The 22,300-nt window shown below is 42.7% G+C and overlaps 1 protein-coding gene across 1 annotated transcript in view; it reads left to right on the top strand.

Annotated features, from left to right (window-relative positions):
• The first annotated feature begins 8,093 nt into the window (after nucleotides 1–8,093).
• The window catches only part of LOC124722319 (small conductance calcium-activated potassium channel protein 1-like), a 47,930-nt gene continuing 33,723 nt past the window's right edge, over nucleotides 8,094–22,300 (top strand). Inside the window, exon 1 of the mRNA XM_047247497.1 lies at nucleotides 8,094–8,192. Within this exon, the coding sequence (XP_047103453.1) occupies nucleotides 8,094–8,192 (99 nt within the window). The remainder of the gene's footprint in view (nucleotides 8,193–22,300) is intronic.

The raw sequence follows: 22,300 nt of genomic DNA, 5'->3' as shown, positions 1-22,300 counted from the left end.
CAACATAGTGGCAAATATGATGTCATCCGAAGACAGAGATCCCAGTTTACAGTTGGTACCTCATAACGGCACCACAAGCTAAAGACAGTCGCTGTCTGACGTTGCAGCGAATGAGAGTTCGGAGAGTACATGCCCTCAAGAGGTTCCAGATGCTGCCGCTGCCAGAAGATTACTTACGTCAGAGCGGAGCACCACTCACCACACTCTGTAATTCTTCCCTACACTGACAGTATCGTCTTAGATCAGGTCCAGTTGTGACTTAACAGAACTATTATTTTGATATGTGGAACTAAATTTATAGTCAACTGAAGATTCCTTACTGAAGCAAATGATAACTGCTAAAATGTCAGCGACAGTGACAAATACAGGGTGATTCAGGAAGATATGCAAATAATTTACTATGTTATTCTATAAGTAAAACAAAAGAAAAAAGTTTATATAAACATAGGTCCGCAAATATTTAGTTACGGAGTTACGGCTAATAAAAGATTTTGCCAGAAATTTAGCAACTTCGCTGATATGAAGTCATCGCAAAACTGTACGAGGTTAAAGTAAAGCACGATTTCCATTTATTTTGTTGTTACTGGTCTGGTGAATCTAAAAAAAAAAACATGTCCCAGACGTGTATCTGCAGTAGTTTTCCAGAACATCCAGTAAAGTAAATTTGTTTACCTTCCATTAAGAATGTACAAAACGTTTATTTCATTGTTGGCAACCGTTAGTGAGTTGTTTCAGTCATCCAGAATGAGATTTTCACTCTGCAGCGGAGTGTGCGCTGATATGAAACTTCCTGGCAGATTAAAACTGTGTGCCCCACCGAGACTCGAACTCGGGACCTTTGCCGTTCGCGGGCAAGTGCTTTCTTTCGGGAGTGCTAGTTCTGCAAGGTTCGCAGGAGAGCTTCTGCAAAGTTTGGAAGGTAGGAGACGAGATACTGGCAGAAGTAAAGCTGTGAGACCGGGCGTGAGTCGTGCTTCGGTAGCTCAGATGGTAGAGCACTTGCCTGCGAAAGGCAAAGGTCCCGAGTTCGAGTCTCGGTCGGGCACACAGTTTTAATCTGCCAGGAAGTTTCTTGTTTCAGTCGCTTCCTAACCTTGAAACGAATTAGTTTTCTGTATTGTTCAGTGAAAGAACATAATAACAACAGTGTGTTTAAGTGAAACCACATAGTAATTGTTGTAGTTTGCAGATTTTTTATGAAATAGGGATGCCTTTCAAATTTACGACAGAGGAATACGCCGATATGGTGTTTATTTATGGCAAATGTGATGGTAAAGCTACGTCTGCAGTTAACGAATATCGCGCACGTTATCCAGCTCGGAGGATTCCGAATACACGAACCATTAGTGGAGTAATTCTAACGTTACGGGAGACAGTTTCTCTACCTAGCGTTCATAATCAGTACGAGCGCTCGATACGTGAAGACGATGATGAGGATATTATTGATGCTATTCAACGTAGCTCAAGCACCAATACACGACGTACCTCTAAACGATTAGGCATTTCACAATCTAAGATATGGCGTACACTGAAGTACAATAATTTGTATCCTTACCATAAACAAAAAGTGTATCATTTACATCCGGGAGATCCTGCCCTTCGCTTGGAGTTGTACAACTGGTTAAATACTAATCGGCAGTTTCACATATACATTTTATTTCCTGACGAGGTATAGTTTACTCGAGATGGTATAAACAATTTACATAACGAGCACGTATGGTCTGAAGCAAACCCACATGCAGCACCGATTTAGCATAAATGTGTGCCGTGGTATAATCAACACACACTTTATTGGACCATTAATTTTCTCAGGACGTCTAACTGACAAAATGCACTTACAGTTCCTTCAAGAAGAAATGCCCCGCTTGCTCGAAGGTGTTCCACTTGCAACGCGATTGCAAGTGTATTTTCAACATGACGGCGCGCCTCCACATTTCACCAACTGTGTTACTACACATTTAAATGAACATTTTCCCCAGAAATGGATTGGTCGTGGTGTTACACGTCTGTGGCCGCACTGACCGCCCGATTTAACACCAATGGGTTTTCGTGTATGGGGTGGATGAAAGACATGTTTTATGAGGACAAAGTCAATACACGTCAGGCATTACTTGCTCGTATTATGAATGCAATAGACGAAATTAAGAACAACCCTATGAAACTGAAACGAGCAACAAAATCTGTTCATACATGTGCAGCTAAATGCACTGAACTCGGTGGAGACATTTCTGAACATTTATTGTGAATGTATTTTGAAAGTGTATGTGCACTGTACAACTTCCTTAACTCTGAGCTTTGTTTTTTCCTGTTTAACATGGATTCACATGTGCTATGGGATTAATAAAATCCGATTATCTGACACATTCATAAGTTTCAGTTAACATTATTACCATCATTTTTCCAAAATTAAGTTCTCGACAACTTCTGCTGAAAACTTTGTGCAGTTGTCTGGAATTTAAAAAACAAATTGGGCCAAGTAGTTAATAAATTAAAAATTTTACGAAATTACTTCTTTGCTTCTCTGGATGTTCTAGAAAACTACTGCAGATACACGTCTAGGACATGTTTTATTAGATTCACCAGATCAATAACAACAAAATAAATGGAAATCGTGCTTTACTTTAACCTCGTACAGTTCTGCGAGGCTTTATACAAGCGCAAATGCTAAATTTCGGCAAAATCTTTTATTGGCTGTAACTCCGTAACTAAACATTTGCGGACCTATGTTTGTATAAATTTTTTTCATTAGGTTCACTTGTTATAAAATATTTGCGTATCTTCGTGAATCACCCTGTATATGTTATTCAGGTGGATATGTATTGTTTTCATGTTAAGTGTTTTAGATTGTTCAAATTTTAATAAAGTGATCTAATATTTTGTGTGTGTTGTAGTATCCGCTCGACCTCCTTCAGAGTTAACTCTAGGCTTCCTATGACATACTACATTGGTGGCAAGGATGGTTGCTGGTGTGCTCCAAAAAGTTGTTCCGTCCGCCATCTATTTCACATGGTGACGATAGGTTCCCACACTTGTCACGAGTGTTTAGTGTGCCACTAGAATCGGCGGCAATAATATTTGTATATTTTTGTGTATCCTATAGCGTGTTTAACCACGTCTGAACCCTCACCGGGACTGTCTCTAATGAAAGTTGTCCAGTTTCAGGTGCAGCAGACGGACGATTGCTGTTCACTGTACAACAGATGGCAATCTTATTGTCGCAACAAGCAGCTGCATAATAGACTGCGCTCCTTAACTTTGCCAGTTTACCAGCAAAGAAGAGGACTGGTGAGAATACTGCACCCAGCTCGAAGCACACTTCACAGCATACGGCATTAAAGACATAGCGTGCATTGCTTTCTTTTTGTCAACGGTCGGTGCCGGCGTGTGCAGATTGTGCATCAAGTTGTTTCCTGACTTTCGTATGGGAGATATTGATTAGGAGGAATTCGTTCGCAAACTCGATGAACATTACAGGGCACAGATTCATGTCACTGAGGCGAGATTTAAGTGTTTTCATCTCAAGAGGCATCCTCAACACTCATTAAAACAATGGATTGCCAAACTCAAAGGGCTAACAAGACACTGCGGGCTCAAGTGTTTTTGCGAAATAACAAGGGAAACTCCTCATCGAACCCCCTCAAGGTTAGCGATAAGATGGCCCAGTGGATAGCCGCTCAAAATCTGAATACAGATCAAGTATGAAAACAGGAGGAAAGCATACTAAACTGTGAAAACTAATGTAAAATAGAAACAGTGAACGGTCGAAGCTCAAAATGTGCAGCCTCGAGTGAAATGGAAGAACCACGACATAGTAGCTGTATGGGCACTGTGTTGGATTACAGAGTGGGAGATCCATGTTCAAAGCTCTCTCGGCCACCATTTTTTTTTTTTTTTTATAAAACTAAGACCTGTCTATCCGGTCGTTGATGTGTCTGTTCTTCTTCTGTAGTCTTCGCAATAGTATGCACCGGTTATAGTATATGAGTAATGTGGTAAGAATATATTACCGACGCAAGTAAATGTGATGAAGAGTTAGGGCAGGCGACATGCAGCACAGTCCCCTCACAGAAATGAAAATAACAAATAAATGGTTGTGAACTATGTTACAAGACAGAAATTCAAGAGCCATAACGTGTGGTGCTTTTCTAGAGCAAGTAGAAGGTACATATGTCTGGAGGTCCCTTTCTTACAACTCGCTGTTGAAAACAGACGTTACAATGCGACACATACATAAATTTCATGAATACAGCGAAGAGACAAGTCAATCATCGGACGGAGAGTTCATAATTTGTGAAAAAATATTATGTATGAGGCACTAAGGAGGTTTGAACACTGTTCTCCCCTACTGCAGTCCAACACCATGACCGCATGACCACGACCTTGCAGCTATTCTAATTCTCTCGATGTCGCTCACCTTGGGCTTGGCGTATTCACTATTTCTATTTTACATCTTTTTTCACAGTTCAGCACACGTTCTTCGAATTGTCATCCTTGATCTGTGCTCAGTTTTTGACTGGCTATCAACTGGCCAGCCCACTGAATCTGAGGGCGCTGCAGCGGGTAGTTTCCCTTGTAAGTAACGTAATGTTACATGATGCAATCATGCAGACTGTGTCAGACACATGCATGCGTAATGATATTCTAAAACTGGAAGATCCATATCTGAAAACAGCTTTGTCCATTGTAGAGTCTCCGAGTATTGTGGATACAAAAGAAGTTTATTTTGAGGCTCCGTCTACTTCTCTTGCTCATAGTCCATAATGTTCTCAGTCTAGTTCTAATGTTAAAGTGAGCAAAAGCGCGGCTCACAGTAACAGAAAAAATAAAGGAAAGATTTTTCAGTCTAGTGGTGCATGAGAGGTATGTCTGAAAGAGGTAAGAAAGTCTTGTCCTCGCAAGACTACACTGGCGTTGAAAGGCTACAGGCGCCTATAAGTTTTGCCCTCACAGCAGTCATTTTAACTTTTAAGCCTTCTACTTATCTACCTGGCCACGCATCTGCTAAACAGATTCTGCCCTTTGACAGTGGTTGTCATTGCTAGCCTGCGTTGAAGGTTATCACTTTTACCAGAATCTTAAATAAAACTTGAATGTTGAAATAATGTAATGAAATGATGGCCCTGTCATTGTTATAGTCAATTATTGATGGGAGATTAATACATCAACATGGGATTAATCTTTTATAGAAAATTATGTTAAAAGTTTATTGATCATAAAACAGGACAAACAACACAAGCGAGATGACAAATAAATCATGAACTGTGGGCAACACAAATAGATACAAAAAAAAATCTGCACCCCCACTGGTTGGCAAAGACTAAGGTTTATCTGTTTAATCTGCTACCTCTAGCTCAAAACAAGGATAACGCCATCTGAAATTATCTAATGCTGAATAGACTCTGATGCTTTTGTTCTACATAGGAGTTATACTACCTTGATGCAGCTGAGAACAAGTGGAGAGACTGTGATTCTGTTTGCCTTAACAAGTTGGAGCAGCAATACTATACCCCTTTTTCGGTGCATCGCACTATCTCAGGTGATGGCCATTGTGTAAGCGTCTGCAGAGTTGCGACGTGCAGCGCCAGCAAACGCGGAAAAAGCACTCACACAACTGCCTCTACAAGGGTTTCCTGCCAATCACAAGACTCCATGAGCTCCATGTTTCCTCTCTGACTTGTCTGCTCTACCCTTTGGCCCATCCTAACCAAAGTTAATAATATTCTTTTCCCTGTTGGAGAAGGAGCCATTCACTGACTCAATAATTCCCATACAGAAAGGAGAAGTTATGCTTTTGAATTGTTTTTCTTGATGGCCACATTCGGCAGCTTGTTTTGAGTTTCTATTTAGACCTGAAGTGAACAATACATTTATTACAGAGATCATTATTTGGACAGGTCAAATGTTACAGCATGTCCGACCAGGGGCATCGGCTAAACTAAGAGAAGTGTTTTTGGGTCCTAACATAGACCTTTCAAGAGCCGCCGTAAATGATATGTTCCATTCTAAAATTCTTCCAAAAGGCTGAGGCTTCCCGAAAAACTCAGCAGACAGAGGGACGACACCACCTCACGGCTCCCTTGATAATGTCTGATCCAAGGTGAACATCGAAACTTGTGAATTTTTATGGCTGCCGTCCCTTTACACAATGGGCCTTTATGACACAATCAAAACGCCTTGGCTGAGCGACATACTTCTCTTCTGCATCCCTGCCCCTGCTGTGGCCAGAGGCGCCTAACAGGTACATCCAGGTAGGTAGTTTTTCTGCCTCTTCGGCCGAAAGCGTTGTCTGCGCACCGGTGAGAGAAATTCTTCGGACTAGCGTTCTGTCCCCAGTAAGTGCTTCGAGATGTTCCTCTCCCTAATAGCTGCATGTGGCTCCCAAACCTCAAACGTCCACTGCGAGATTTACTGTTAAATACCCAAACTGGCTGCTTGTTCTACACTCCAGAAAATACTATTAGAAGGAGAGCCAGCATAAAGATCCTACATGCATTAACAATGTATATGCTCCCACCAGTGCCTGCTGATGTTGATAAGTTCAGATCGTCTCACAAAAATTATGTCTAGGGTGTAATAACAACTTTACAGGGTAGCCTTGAGTATAAAAATAAGTGAGAGGGTACTCGTCCTGCCTAACTGCACTCCTACCTACAGATGATTTCGTCATGTATAATGGTTCACTTCAAAATGTCATAGTGTGACATGGAAAAGAGGAAATCATCTAATAGGATTGAGATCTCACAATGATAACATAAGTGTTGGAGGCAACTTTGACAACCGAGAGCGAAAAAAGCATCATAACTTCACGTCATTCAGGACAGGGGTGACTCACACACACAAAGCTGCATGCCTACAAGCAGAAAATATGAACACTGCTGAGTGTAGTATGATTTATGTGGACCCTAGGGTCGTTGCTACACCACAGCCTTCAGATAAACTGTAACTAAGCAGTTAAAAAGATCTTGCATCAGTATTTTTGCTCACTCATGCAATTTCTGAGGTCAGAGACGACTAATGTTCCGAATCATACTACAATTCCGTGGATTTTGATCCGTCCTATGCCTCAGAAATTGAAGCAGTTTCACAAGAAAATATATAGAATTACATGACAATAAGAGTTACAAAACATCCTGTCGTTCTCTCTACAAGGGTCCCTGTGGAGAGAATTTACATTTACAAAGTCACACAGATAGAACATGGCACTAAACACACACAAAAATGGTTTCTGGACTAGCTGGAGCCTCAAGGTGCAGCGAGGTTGCCCCAGAGTGAGGGCTGCCCTTCACTCCGTACGTGATGTAGGAGCAGCAGCAGATGGCTCTGGTCCCCCATCTTGTTTATGGTAGCGTCAGTACGGCATCTGGACTGTTGGCATCTTTTCGACTTGGCAGCAATTGCCAGTCTAGCATTCTGCCAGGTTTGATGTGCATGACATCTGGTGGAAGGAAATGAGACATCAATATTGATGGATGGCACCCAACATCTCAAATTCAGGAAGTGATGTCTCTGCCCCTGCCTTGTCTCTCGACCCAGTAGCTTGTCTCTCAATGTGCCAGTCGGTAGTGGGTGATGTCTCCACGGTCGCCAGTGCCCATCTGTCGCATGGAGCACGACTGCACGAGCAACCCGTCCGGATTGTGGACATCTAACTCTGCATACCGTCTGTGGATGGACAATCCAGGCCTTGTTGTGGCGCCACCTTGTCTGCAGGACCTTTGAGGGCGCGGCGTGACGTCAGGGACGAGCCTTCCGTCCAGCGTGTCCCATTCACAACAGCTCGGTGAGTGGTTGCTGTCAGCTGTAAGTTACCCGGGACAGGTCGTCCGCCAGGCTGTCGAAGGAGTGAAATTTCATCAACAGCGGGCCGCCCTTGTCTGGCAGGTCGCCTCCATTCATAACCACCTGGGATAGGCTGGTTTATGGTTGCCACGAAGTGTGGAGCAATTCACCCTTTGCTTTTATTCTAGTTAGGCTGCAAAGGCAGCTGGCCGGCCCCCAACTGTTCTGGCATTCATTGAGCGCTGCCGACCAGACCTACACTTGGCAGGTCTCTGGGCCACCCACGCCGCGGGTGTTCTCCTTCAAGCTGCCACATGGATGGCATCGCCAGCTGCAGGGTCTTGCCTAAAGACGCCATATGGGATGCATCAATAGCAGGCTTCACAGCTCCCAAGATCCGCACAGTCCTCATAGTATGCTTTAGTGACAATATTTTACATAGATTTTTTACAAATAGCTTCCTATGGAAAGAACAACAACAAAAAATAAATTTTTTGAATTAATACAGTATGAAAGCATACATGATTATCTGAGTGATTGTAATAAAAATTAAAAGAAGAAATATGTGTTACTGTATTGACTAAACATGACGTTCTTAACGGTTACAATTGTCTTAAGAAATGGTGAGAAGTGTCTGTGGTCTGTGTGTGAGAGTTGTGTTAGTACCAATTCCCGTCATGCGTACCCCACACTGCATCCACTGTTCACCCAACATGCTCATTCCATTTACTATTAACGTACTTTCTTTACCCACACCTGTCAGCTTTACCTCTAAGCCCTCTCTGCTCTTAAATTATGACTATGCTACATACACTCCTCCTGTCCGTAGTATTTGTTGTTACCCAATGCCGTAGTGGTCTGAAACCATGCTCCCATTCGTCTGCACAGATGTTCTGTCTCATAACAACTGCTCCTGCATTTGCGCATCTGAAACTTACAAATGTCATTACTGTAGTACCCATTTATGTGTTGCTTTACATGTTACAATAATGCCTCCAGTCTTTCTCGTGTTGAATCTTCGCTGTAATAAAACACAAAGAGGTAAATTAGTTCTCCGATGTAGGTTGATCCTCATTCTCACCAATGGTCACCTTCTTACTACTGCCTTCCTTTTTCTAAGCCTGAGGTACGCCACAGCACCGTGACTCGCACTGTATGTGCTCATGCCTCATACTACAGTTTGCTTGCAGCACTCTCATGGCATCAGCAAAATACAAAGACCTCGAGAAAGATTTCATCGCACGACTGGCGAAGGCCCAGAATCCCAGTAGAATTAACGTCTCCATGCATCTAATGCGTGGGCAGCTAATACCACTCATAACACATCCGAAATCGAGAGAAACGTGCGAAGTGGCATGGCCGCAATCTCGTCATCGCTAAACAGCGGAAAGTAACGTACACTCGCCTCTTGGGCAATGCGTAAGATATCGCGGAAAAGGACAGAATTTATCTGACAGACCATATTAATATTATAGAAGATACTAATACATGAATTATACAGCAGAATTACATGTTCGTAATGCGATCGTTTCTTGACCAACATTCTTGTTCTCCTAGGATCTGGACAATGAAAATGGGTCCAAAGACATCATGGCCATTTATCACATAGGTAAAATGCTCGTTGGACTCAGCGCATAGTTAAGTCAGCATGCATGGGTTAGCGTGCAACAAAAAGTTGTGTTTATATGAGGAGTGTTACTATAAGATAATAAATGACAATTCCAGATACATTAATTACAGAAATTCAATAAACGGTAATCTACTACGCTACAATATCACCTAGAATTTGCTTATCCTGCGGGTGGAGATCTCTTCTGAACAGCACGTTCTAAGGCATCCCAGATATGCTCAATAATGTTAATGGCTGGGAAGTTTGGTAGCCAGCGGAAGTGATTAAACTCAGAAGAGTGTTCCTGGAGCCACTCTGTAGCAATTCTGGACGTGTGGGGTGTCGCATTGTCCCGCTGGAATTGCCCAAGTCCGTCGGAATGAACAATGAACATGAATGGATGCAAGTGATCAGACAGGACGCTTACGTACGTGTCACCTGTCAGAGTCGTATCTAGACATTACAGAGGTCCCATATCACCCCAAACTGCACACCCCCCACACCATTACAAAGCCTCCACCACCTGCTGACATGCAGGGTCCATGGATTCATGGTTGACTTCATACCGGTACAAGTCCATCCTCTCGATACAATTTAAAACGAGAATCGTTCGGCCAGGCAACATGTTTCCAGTCATCAACAGTCCAATGTCGGTGTTGACGGTCCCAGGAGAGTCATAAAGTTTGGTGTCGTGCAGTCATCAAGGGTACATGAGTGGGCCTTCGGGTCCGAAACCCCACATTGATGATGTTTCGTTGAATGGTTCGCACGTTGACACTTGTTGATGGCCCACCATTGACATCTGCTGCAGTTTGCGGAAGGGTGCACTTCTGTCACGTTGAACGATTCTCTTTAGTCGTCGTTGGTCTCGTTCTTGCAGGATCTTTTTCGGGCCACAGCGACGTCGGAGATTTGATGTTTTACCAGATTCCTGACATTGACGGTACTCTTGTGTAATGGTCGTACGGGAAAATGCCCACTCCATCGCTACTTCGGAGATGCTGTGTCCCATCGCTCGTGCGCCGACTATAACACCAGGTTCAAACTCACTTAAATCTTGATAACCTGCCATTTTAGCAGCAGTAACCGATCTAACAACTGCGCCAGACACTTGTAGTCTTATATAGGTGTTGCCGACTGCTGCGCCGTATTCTTCCTGTTAACATATATCCGTATTTAAATACGCATGCGTATACCAGTTTCTTTGGCGCTTCAGTGTATATTAACATGTTGATGTTGCTCGTTCCGATAGTTCCTTCGGCCTTGTTTAGAGCTGTGTGTGCATCTGATGATCGTCATTTCTATATGGACTTCTGCTCAGTTTCCCCTATAATCTGGATATTAAGACCTTGTCGGTTATCTTACCACATTGACTTTTCTCCCAGTCCGCTGGAACTGGTTTGGATTTCCTTGTACTCTCCAGTTCCCGTTTTTCCGTTCGTTTTAATTATTGTTGTAATTGCCTCTTCTACCCCTGTTCTCCCACGTTGGATGGTTATTTCCTCTATACTTCGAGTTGTTGTTTCCTTTTGACCGATAATTTTTCCCCATTTCGTCTGTTGTCGTTCCTTCCTGACGAGCCTTACCAATTGCGATCATTGTTTCTGTTCCTGTCTCTCGCGTTTTCTATTTCGTTAACATATCCTAATTCTAGTAAATGGTCTGACATTGATCCATTTGTGACGAGATTCGAATAATCTCACTACTTTAGAGCAAATGTGCCTTGCATAAATTCAGGTTCCTACTCCCGAGAGCTATCAATTGCTCCTCATCGAAGTGCCACACAATTTGTAACACCTCCGATTTATGTATCCCGCTCGATCGGGATCTGAATAGCAGCCCAAATGAATATTAATTAATGTGACTATGTACCTAATGGGGCTGGCAATCGGATTTGACTGCTACGGAGTTGTTACATTCCATTTTGTCCTTCTCAATACTGTAATAATGAAATGTCTGGTAACAAGAAGAACAACAACACAGCTTCACTGGTCAAGAACCTATATTCATCTCAAAAACACAAGAAAAAGGAGGAGACAGCCACTACCTTCGTCATACATAGTTAATAACGGCTAATCTCAGCACAGGCTTCTTCGTTATTCATAGTCGTCACACGCTAAATACAATCACTGCAATCCAACACTGCAATCCAACACTGCAATCCAAATGATGCCGGCGCGGTAGACGCGAAACCACAAATATCGGCACAGAAATATCACTGATAACTCTCGTAATTATACTTTTTCACTTTCCCGGATTATTCTAACACAAAGGGGTTAAACAGCGGCGATGGCCACCCCCTTTGCCGGTACAGCCTTGGAATATAGCAACAAGCCTCCACACGGCTCGGCCCGCAACCTGGGAAATGGACTCAACTCACACTCGCTCTCGCAACCCGACACTATCGATTGTTTGCCCCCTCGACCTGTGCCGAGTGCAAACTTATAGTAAGGGCCTACGGACCCCTTACATCCCCGCCCTCGAAAACTTCTTTGGAGCCACTGGCGTAAAAGAATCGGCAAGGGAATTACACATTGCTACATCTGAACAAAACACATAGTGTAAATAATTGATGAAATTACAATTCACCAAATAATCCCTCGACTCCGGTAGTGGGCTGCCTCCACAATAATATTCTACAAAAGGTTGTTATATCTCATAAACATGGCATTGTCCAAATTACAATTTTTATATCAAACAGCAATAGTCCTCTATAGTCCAATATTGAATGAAACACACAACATACAATCAAAAATTATTACTTGAACACATGACATATGAATTATTATACTACAAATTAGTTGTTACAGGTTTTATACCCATTCTCAGGTAATCGTCAATATGAAATATGCAATTCTAATTATAATACATCAGAAAACACAATGTAAATAAACATTTCCCTTTTTCAAATGTCCGTTTAACAACTAAATGTCCTAAATATATCTTAGTAGGTTTGTTCGGGTCCTTGTAGCTCGCACTCTTGACCGGACCTCACCTGGAGTGTCATTCAGTTTTCCGGTCCCTCCACCTCTTCCTCTATAATCAGACGAATGATTAAAATGATTCCTTGGGTCATTACTTCCCTCTCGGTTTTGATCATTAGCTTGATTGTGTTCCTGTGATCGAACAGATCCCTATCTTTAATTAGGCTCCCGGATACAGTTTCTTGCATTTTCCGGCTCATTCTTCTTTTTATCGCAGATATCATTACGTCATCACTCAGGGGTTGTTCCAAGGTCTCGTTCAATTCCCACAAATGTTCAGCAAACTCTCTCAACGTTCCTCTCCATGTACTAAGTGACTTGCAGTGTAGTAGGTCCTCAAGTGCTGCACACTGATGACTTTTGGACCAGTATTTCTTCAAGAATTCTCCTTCAAATTGATCATAACTAGTAGTCCCTTCCTTCTTCTTGACTCCCCAAGTGAAGGCTTCACCTTCCATTGCAACCCTCTGGTTATCCTCTTCTCGCTGCACGGCTATAGCATTTCTCAGATTGACAGGCAATTGGTTTTGCCTATCTCCTATCCCCTTAACCGCATCGTTGCATTGTTTCTGCATCTGCGTCACCTCGGTGATCCTTTCTCTCAATTCGGCTTTAGTTTCTTCAATATCGTCTTCTATCTTTTCTGTTAACTTTCCTTCCATCTCCTCCACGTCTCCCTGGACTTGGTCTATATTCTTCTGTAGCTTACTCTCTCTCTCGTCGATGTTCATCTTCAGTCGTTCTGGTAACTCCTGCATCTCCTTCTTCAGATTACATTCCATCTTCATGTACGATGTTTTGATCTCTTGTGCTATAGTTTCTTGTAAATGTTCCTTTAGTGATTTGTGGAATATTTCTCTCCTTTCTCTTGTTTCTTGAAAACTCTTCTCTAATGATTCTCTGAAACCTCGTAAATTTTCCTGTATTGATTTGTGGAATATTTCTTCCTCTTCTCTAAATTTTTGTAAACCCTCCTGTATTGATTTGTTCCTCTTTAGCAACTCTGCTAACATCGACCGTTTATCTGCGTCCTCTGAAATTGGCTTATCTCTCGTCGTTTGTCCCGGTGTCTCGGGATAACTAGTTAAATGTGCTGATGGGCTATCTAATGACAATCCATAATCACTGATTCCTGAATCATCTCTCTCTTCCTGTCCTCTCCCTTTCCTTTCAACTACTGCCTCACAAACCTGCTTATCTTCAGTAGACGTGTTTGGTTTATTTTTAATGCACAGGCAAGTAATATAAAATAACTTCTAGCAACCCAAAACACTCCTAATTATCATGAAACTAATCAGACAGTACCTGCAGTATTTTCAGTTAGTCCCAAATTGATACAATACGTATGAATATCGAACATAACAACTCTCAAAACCTTGGAATATAGCAACAAGCCTCCACACGGCTCGGCCCGCAACCTGGGAACTGGACTCAACTCACACTCGCTCTCGCAACCCGACACTATCGATTGTTTGCCCCCTCGACCTGTGCTGAGTGCAAACTTATAGTAAGGGCCTACGGACCCCTTACAAATTCTACTCTGAAATTCGCTGTAGCGATCCACTAATTCTAAATCACTGACAACGAATATCAAATAAAAACAACCCTAATCTACAATAACATAGATGAGCCTCAAATAATCTATTATCACACACGTTAACACAAAACCGTTCTCAGCCACGAACAATCAGCAAGTGACTCAGAAATCACAACAACAAATAAATGAAAATACAAACATAAAACACACACAAATTTGCTAATCATCAATGTATTTAGTGCCAGTAATTATTATGGGTACGCAAAACTAATTCACCTCAGTGCAACAACTGAATTTCAACATGGCAAAACAGAAACCTTGTAGCGGAAATCTCATCTGATGGTGACAGAACGTGCCATCTATTCAGGATCCTGGTAGCGTCACCAAATTGAAGACTAAACTGGTCTTGCGGTTTGATTGAAAGACTGCAGCAGACTATAACTTGACGACCTGAGGGCAGTCACTTTAACATGTAAGCCTCCAATTTCCTACGTGGCCATGCATCTGCTAAATTGATTCCGCCCTTTGACAATGGTTGTTGTTGCTAGCCTGCATTGGAGGTTATCACTTTTACCAGAATCTTAAAGAAAACTTGTATGCTGAAATAATTTAATGAAATGGTGGCCCTGTAATTGTTGTAGTCAAATGCTGATGGGAGATTAATACATCAACTTGGGATTAATATTTTATAAAAAATCGTGGCAAAAGTTTATTGATCACAAAATGGGACAAACAACACAAGTTAAGCTAGCTGACAAATAACTAGTTGGCAAAGACTAAGGTTTATCAGTTTAATATGTTTACTCTGTCTCAAAACATGAATAACGCAATCATTAATTATCTAATGCTGAATACTCTTTGATGGATTAGGTCTGCGCAGAAGTTATACTGCATTGGTGCAGCTTAGAACGAGTGGCGACACTGTGATTATGTTTGTCGTAACAGGCTGGAGCAGCAACACTATACCTCTTTCTCAATGCATCACACTGTCTTAGGTGACGGTCGTGCTGCACGCACCTGCAGATTAGCGACGTGTGGTGCCTGTGATTCATTATCATGGGCATGAAATATGCAGAGTCGTGGACTTGCGATCTGTTAGATGGGTTGCAATTATTCTCTGATGGAGCCCTGAAACCTCGGCAGATTCCAGCATGTGACATTCCCGTTCACCGGTCATACCACTGACGAATTTGAATCACTCGTACAGCAGTGTGTACAAGGTTCAAAAATGGTTCAAATAGCTCTCAGCACTATGGGACTTAACATCTGAGGTCATCAGTCCCCTACACGTAGAATTACTTAAACCTATCTAACCTACGGACATCACACACATCCATGCCTGGGGCAGGATTCGAACCTGCGACCGTAGCAGCAGCGCGGTTCCGGACTGAAACGCCTAGAACCGCTCGGCCACTGTGGACAAGGAAATTAAATGTCAAGGCGGCAGACCTCATATGAATAAGATTTCCCTCAACACAGTGAGTTGTCCAAATTACTGAGGTATAAACTGTCGGTACAGCTAAGACTTCACCACAGGTTCCCCAGTCAAGATTAGTACCAGTGTGAAGTCATGCTGAGTATGAGCGTTCAAGGAGCAACCCACTCATAACAAGAAAGTCAAGACCAGAAACAGCTCTCCAGACTGGAGTCCGAGTCAGAAGATCAAGTTTGTCTGCTCCTCCCTTTCCATCAAACCTCGGTAAAGTCGAAAAAAGCACCCACACGACCGCACCCCACAAGGTTTTTGCGCCAATCACAAGACTCCCTTACAAATTCCATGTCTCCCCTCTGCTCTACCCTTCAGTCAATCCTAACCAAAGTTAGCAATATTCTTTTCCGTGCTGGGAAAGCAGCCATTCCCTGACTTGTAAATTCCCGTGCATGGAGGAGAAGAAATTATGCTCCCGTATTGTTTTTCCCATGGCCGCTTTAGGCAGCATGTTTTGAGTTTCTGTTTAGGCCTAAAGTGAACAACACATTCACCACAGAGATCATTATCTGGACGGGTCGAAGGTTTGTGACACAGTCGAAACGCCATGGCCGGGTGAGCTACTTCTCTCCCTCATCAATGTCCCTGGTGTGGCCAGAAGCGCTTAACAGGTACGTATATCCAGGTGGGCAGTTTTTCCTCCTCTTCAACGGAAAGCATCGTCTGCCCATCAATGCGTGAAATTCTTGGGACCAGCATTCTGACCCCAGTAAGTGCTTCAAGATGTTCCTCTCCCTGATAGCTGCATGTGGTTTCCAAGCCCCAAATGTCCACTGCGAGATTTACTTTTAAATAAACAAACTGTCTGCTTATTCTCAACTCCAGAACATACTATTAGAAGGAGTGCCACCATAAAGGTCCTGCAAGCAATAACAACGTACATGCTCCCATCAGTGCCTGCTCACGTTGATAACTTCGTGTCATCTCATAAAGAATGACGTCTAGGGTGTAATAACGACCTTAAGAGTAGCCTTGAATATGAGAGAGTGACTCGTCCTCTCTCATCCTCACTGTTTATCAAAGCAGTATAGAAAAGCTTGCACTTATCATGACATAAAGTGTTTCAAGTGTGGTAAGCAAGCTCATATCCAGACAGTTTGTCTACACGGCAACTATGGCAGACACCGATCAAATGCATGGCTTCATTGTAGTTTTTAGGAAGGCAATGTTGTGGCAGCTCAACCATTACAGCTGGTGTCAACAAAAGCTCACTTTTTCACTTCACGGAAACCTTCTGACAGAAGAACAAACCTTTTGTCCAATTAAGAGTGTGGCTCAAAGGACAATTAAATATTAATTAGACGCAGGTGCATCTGATTTCCTAACCAGTAAAGACACCTATGAAATGACTGGTATCCCACAGCTACAGAAGCCCACTTCTGTACTGTCTGCATATAACAGACATATAATACCACTATATGGCATGTGTAGCTTGCCAGAAATTTTTACCGGCGTTACCAAAAGTGTTTCATTTCTAGTACAACGTTCTAGACACAGAGCAAACGTTTTTCGTATAGACTTGTATCATTTGTTCAACTTGTGCATACAAGAATTTTTTTTTTTTTTTGAATCATCAGTCTCCTGTGTCAACCTCCTCATCTCAGAGTAGCACTTGCAACCTACATCTTCAATTATTTGCTCTATGTTCCTCTACAATTTTTTCCCTCTCTACCTCCCTCCAGTACCATGGAAGTCATTTTCTGATGCCTTAAAAATGTCCTGTCATCCTGTCCCTTCTCCTTGTCAGTGTTCTCCATATATTCCTTTCTTCTCCGATTCTGTACAGAACCACCTGATCCTTACCTTATCAGTTCACCTAATTTTCAGAATTCGTCTGTAGCACCACACCTCAAATGTTTCGATTCTCTTCTGTTCCGGTTGTTCCACAATCCATTTTTCACTACCAAACAATGCTGTGCTACAAACGTACATTTCCAGAGCAGAACCACCCGATCCTTACCTTAACAGTCCACCTAATTTTCAGAATTCGTCTATAGCACCACACCTCAAATGTTTCGATTCTCTTCTGTTCCGGTTGCTCTACAATCCATTTTTCACTACCAAACAATGCTGTGCTACAAACGTACATTTCCAGAAATGTCTTCCTCAAATTGAGGCCTATATTTGATGCTAGCAGACTTCTCTTGGCCAGAAATGCCGTTTTGCCAGTGTTAGTGTGCTTTTGATGTCCTCCTTGCTCCGTGCGTCATTGATTACTTTGCTGTCCAAATACCAGAATTCCTTAACTTCATCTACTTCGTTACCATCAGTCCTGATATTAAGTTTCTCGCTGTTCTCATTTCTGCTCTTCTCATTATTATCGTCTGTCTTCGAATTACTCTCAATCCATATTCCGTACTCATTACACTGTTCATGCCATTCAGCAGATCACGTAATTCTTCTTCAATTTCACTCAGGATAGCAATGTCATCAGCGAATCGTATCATTGATATCCTTTCACCTTGAATTTTTATCTCACTTCTGAACCTTTCGTTTATTTCCATCATTGCTTCTTTTTTGTTGAGATGCAACCGTGAACTAGGGATAGCGTCTATGATTGGTAATCGAAACGTTCGCGGAACCGAGTTTCAAACCCGCCACTGTATAAATTTTGATTAATAATCAGCACTGGCGGCTGAAGACTTCCGGTATAAGAAGTCACCCTCATTCTGTCAACAGCCTTCTCACAGGGGGCGGAGGAGTGGACATAGGTTCAGGGCACTCTCTTGTCCGTGGGGTGGGAAACTGCCCCTAAAGGCGGGAGAATCAACAATGATCAAAGGTATGAGGATGCAGAAGGCAATGGAAATCACTGCATTAAAGACACATAACGTGTATACACGGGACATGTGGCCTGTAATTAAAAAAGTGGCATGATGATCTCTCAATTTGCAAAAGATTCTTGAATTGTCCCCCATTTTGGACAATGTGTTACAAACAAGATTTTCACAGCCTCATACTAATATTGTGCAATAAGTACAGTGAACTTTTTGATTCGGGATTAGGAAGGGATAACTATTTTGAGGAGCATATTACTGTTAAAGCCAATGCATAAACATGATTACACGAGGGTGACTCAAATAAAAACCTAAATTTGTAATAACAAATCGAAATTTCGTGCCGTTATCCTGTAATATGGTAAGCGTGCTGCAAACAGCGTCAGAATGGCCTCTAGATGGCAGCATAGTGCAGATGCACACATACTGTCGCAGTATCAGTATAAAGATGGCTGCCCCATTTGCGACTTGCACCAGGGAAGAACAGCGTTCTGCTATTCGGTTTTTGCGTAGTGAAGGTGTGAAACCTATTGAAATTCATCGACGAATGTAGGTTCTGTACGGTGATGCATGTCTGTCACAGCAGCAAGTCTACAAATGGAGTAGGAAGTTCGCAAATGGTGTGACTTCAGTGGAAGATGCTCCTCGCCTGCCGGAGTGGCCGAGCGGTTCTAGGCGCTACAGTCTGGAACCGCGCGACCGCTACGGTCGCAGGTTCGAATCCTGCCTCGGGCATGGATGTGTGTGATGTCCTTAGGTTAGTTACGTTTAAGCAGTTCTAAGTTATAGGGGACTGATGACCACAACAGTTAAGTCCCATAGTGCTCTGAGCCATTTGAACCATTTTTGAAGATGCTCCTCGTCCAGGTCAGGCACAACGAGTTGTGACTCCACAGAACATTGCAGCAATTGAAGCCATAGTGAAGGAAAACCGCCGAGTGACACTGAATGACATTGCAGCATGTTTACAGATTACTCATGGGTCAGTACACCACATTGTGCATGATGTGCTCCAGTTTCACAAAGTGTCTGCAAGATGGGTGCCACTGCAGCTGACTCCTGAAATGAGAGAACGACGCGTTGATGCTTGTGAAGAACTTCTTCAGCGCTTTGAACGAGAAGGTGATGGCCTCCTTCCAAGAATCGTTACTGGGAACGAAACCTGGGTTCACTTCCACCAACAGGAAACGAAGAGAGCGAGCAAGGAATGGCGCCATTCCTCATCACCAAAACCAAAGGACCACTCAAAGACACAATGGGAGGAAAGGAGTTCCGTTCCGATGAAGAGGTACGTCACGCAGTGTATGAGTGGTTGTGCAGACTACCAAAAGAATTATTTTCTAAAGGAATTTATGCACTTTGTAAGCGCTGGAGGACTTGCATTGAGCGTGGGGGAGATTATATTGTAAAGTGATCGGCTTTGTACCACTTCTGCACAATAAATAATATTTAAAAAACTATTTAAGGTTTTCATTTGACTCACCCTCGTCTAGTGCTAGGCTTGTCCCCCATGTATTACATGAGCAGGTTACTCAAGAACTGCAACTATCGAAACACTATGGGGTCATACAACCTATTTGTGCAAGTCAGTGGGCATCCTCATATTAAAAATCCATCAGGAAATATATGTCTGTGTGCTGATTTCGAAGCCATGGTAAGCCCAGAAACTGTTGTGGATTTATTTCCTCTCTCACGACCGAAGGAACTAATCGGCAGACTGGGACAGAGCAGATTCTTTACCAAGAGTGATTTACGTGAGGCATCAGTTACCGCTGGACGAGCAGTCCAACATTTTGTGATCATCACGCATGTGGTATTGTTCCATTTTCAAACACTACCATTCGGAAGTGCTTCAGCTCCTGCTATTTTTCAACGTTTTCAGGGCCAATTAAAAGCCAAGGTCATTTAATGTACAAACTATCTGGATGATGTTGTTGTCACGGCTCGTACAACTGTTGATCATTTGCCAAATTTGGAGAGTTTGTTTAACATGCTTTCTGTGGCTGGCATAAAGTGTAACGGGGAAAAGCTCTCTTTCTTCCATGAAGAACTTGAATATTTAGGACATGTTATAAATGCAAGAAGTATTCATCCTGTTTATTCGCACTTGTCTCTGATTTAAGATTTGCCTGAGTCCCGTAACATCAAGGAGCTACAGGTCGTCATTGGGAAGCTGACATATTACACTAAGTTTACTGCTAATGCTGTGCAAGCTGCTACCCTATTGAACTGGCTGCTCTGGAAAGGTTTTTCATTTTTATGGTCCCAAGAATGTCAGGGCACATTTCAGAGGCTAAAGGACGTGTTATTAAGTCATCGTTGTCTGATTCATTTTGATCCAGCTAAGCCTGTAGTGTTACTTGTGGATGCACCTTCTTTTGGGATTGGTTCTGATAATCTCACTGCTTTTGCCTCTAAAACTCTCAACAAAGCGCAGTCACTTCGAAAAAGATGCACTGCCTATTATCTATGTTGTTAACAAATTCCACCAATATTTGTACCGTCAGAAGATCTATTTTATTGCAGATAATTGTTTGTTCAAGCCTTCCTAGCCTTTCCACCACAGACAGCACAAAAATTGCAGCTTTTGGCTCTGTTATTATCTAATTATCAATAAATGTACAGGCCCAGTTGCACAACATTCGAACACTGATTTGTTTTCACGGTTCTTCGTTGGTACTGACACAATGTTTGATTCATCTGAGGAATCATGTTATCGAGATGATACTCAAGATTTTGAAATTATTCAAAATTTTCCCCCGATTTTAGGCATACTGCTTCCGACCCAGCTCTTTGGGTAGTTTTGCTGTGCATGTGCCAGAGGTGGCCACGTAGTTTGAAAGAGATATCCGACTCTGTGGCGCGTCGCCACGTTTCGTATCATCATGAACAATCTTTGCGGTCAAGTGTTCTGCTATTGCATACAGAGAATGAAGATTCACTGGGTGTGGTTCCTCATTCCCTCTAGTGGGAAGTGTTTTCTTTGTTGTACCATGGGCATTGGGGCATCGTTCACACAAAGTAACTCGACCGTCATTGTACTTGGCAGGGCTTGGTCCCCCAAATTTATCAAATGACCTCCTATTACAATCTTTGAGCAGACTATCAATCCGCTCCACCGCAACGCTTTTTTCAGTGGCCACGTCCGTACAGACCTTGACAACGTATACAGACACATACTATAAATTTCCTTTTGTGGTACCCATGTTATTTACCCCACTTTTAGTACTGTGTCGACTTTCTCGTCGACCATGGCAACATATACAAGAAGGGGGGCAAGCTTTGCTCTGGGGCATTTTGTTAGTATGGGTTGCCTACACCAGGGGCAGGTATGCACTCAGGAGCAAACCTATTGTTCTAGTTTGATTGACAGGTACTTAACCTAATATTCTCATTTGATTGACAAGTACTTCACCTGTTGTTCCCCTTTGATTGACAGGTACTCAACCTATTGCTCTCCTCTGATTGCCAGGTCCTTAACCTATTGTTCTGCTAAAAGGAGCCTTCCTTTTGATTGACAGGTCCTTAACCTATTGTTCCCCCCTCCCCCTCCCCCCTCATCCACCTCACTGCTACAAGTACACTTTCAGGTATGAGTTATTGGAATAGTCCCCCTCAATCTTATCAATTTGATTGATTACTTCATTAAATTGACCATTTAATTTAACTCTCCCCCTCTGGTAAACCCCCTCCCCTCCCACCCTCCCTCCCAGAAATTGGTGGGAAGTTCAAATTTTAGCAAGGAAAAAAGGGAACTTGGGCTACCTCCATTAACCCAAGTCACCCAACCGCCATCTCTTCCTAGGAATTGGAAGGAAGAAGACTCAGTCTGTGCTGAGCAGCTGGATAGGATGGACACAAGTCTTTATTTTACATGCAGTGTTTATATAAACAATCTGAGGTAGTAGCTCCAGCCAGTGTGTTCACCATGAGGTGTGGAGTCCAATTGACTTAGTGCACAGTACCACCACCAGAGGGCACTATCGTCCCTTCCGTGATGTAATCCAAGATGGCGGCCTAGTGGGGAGGGGGGGGGGAATGGAGGGAAAATGACTCAGAGACTGGAGAGAGGAAGGAATGTACTTTATTTATTTTGGAACAATTTATTTATAGATGGATATCATG

The sequence above is a fragment of the Schistocerca piceifrons genome, chromosome X (assembly GCF_021461385.2).
Source record: "Schistocerca piceifrons isolate TAMUIC-IGC-003096 chromosome X, iqSchPice1.1, whole genome shotgun sequence".
Taxonomy (NCBI): domain Eukaryota; kingdom Metazoa; phylum Arthropoda; class Insecta; order Orthoptera; family Acrididae; genus Schistocerca; species Schistocerca piceifrons.
Note: the sequence above shows the minus strand (reverse complement) of the source record. Positions and strands in the feature narration are given on the sequence as shown.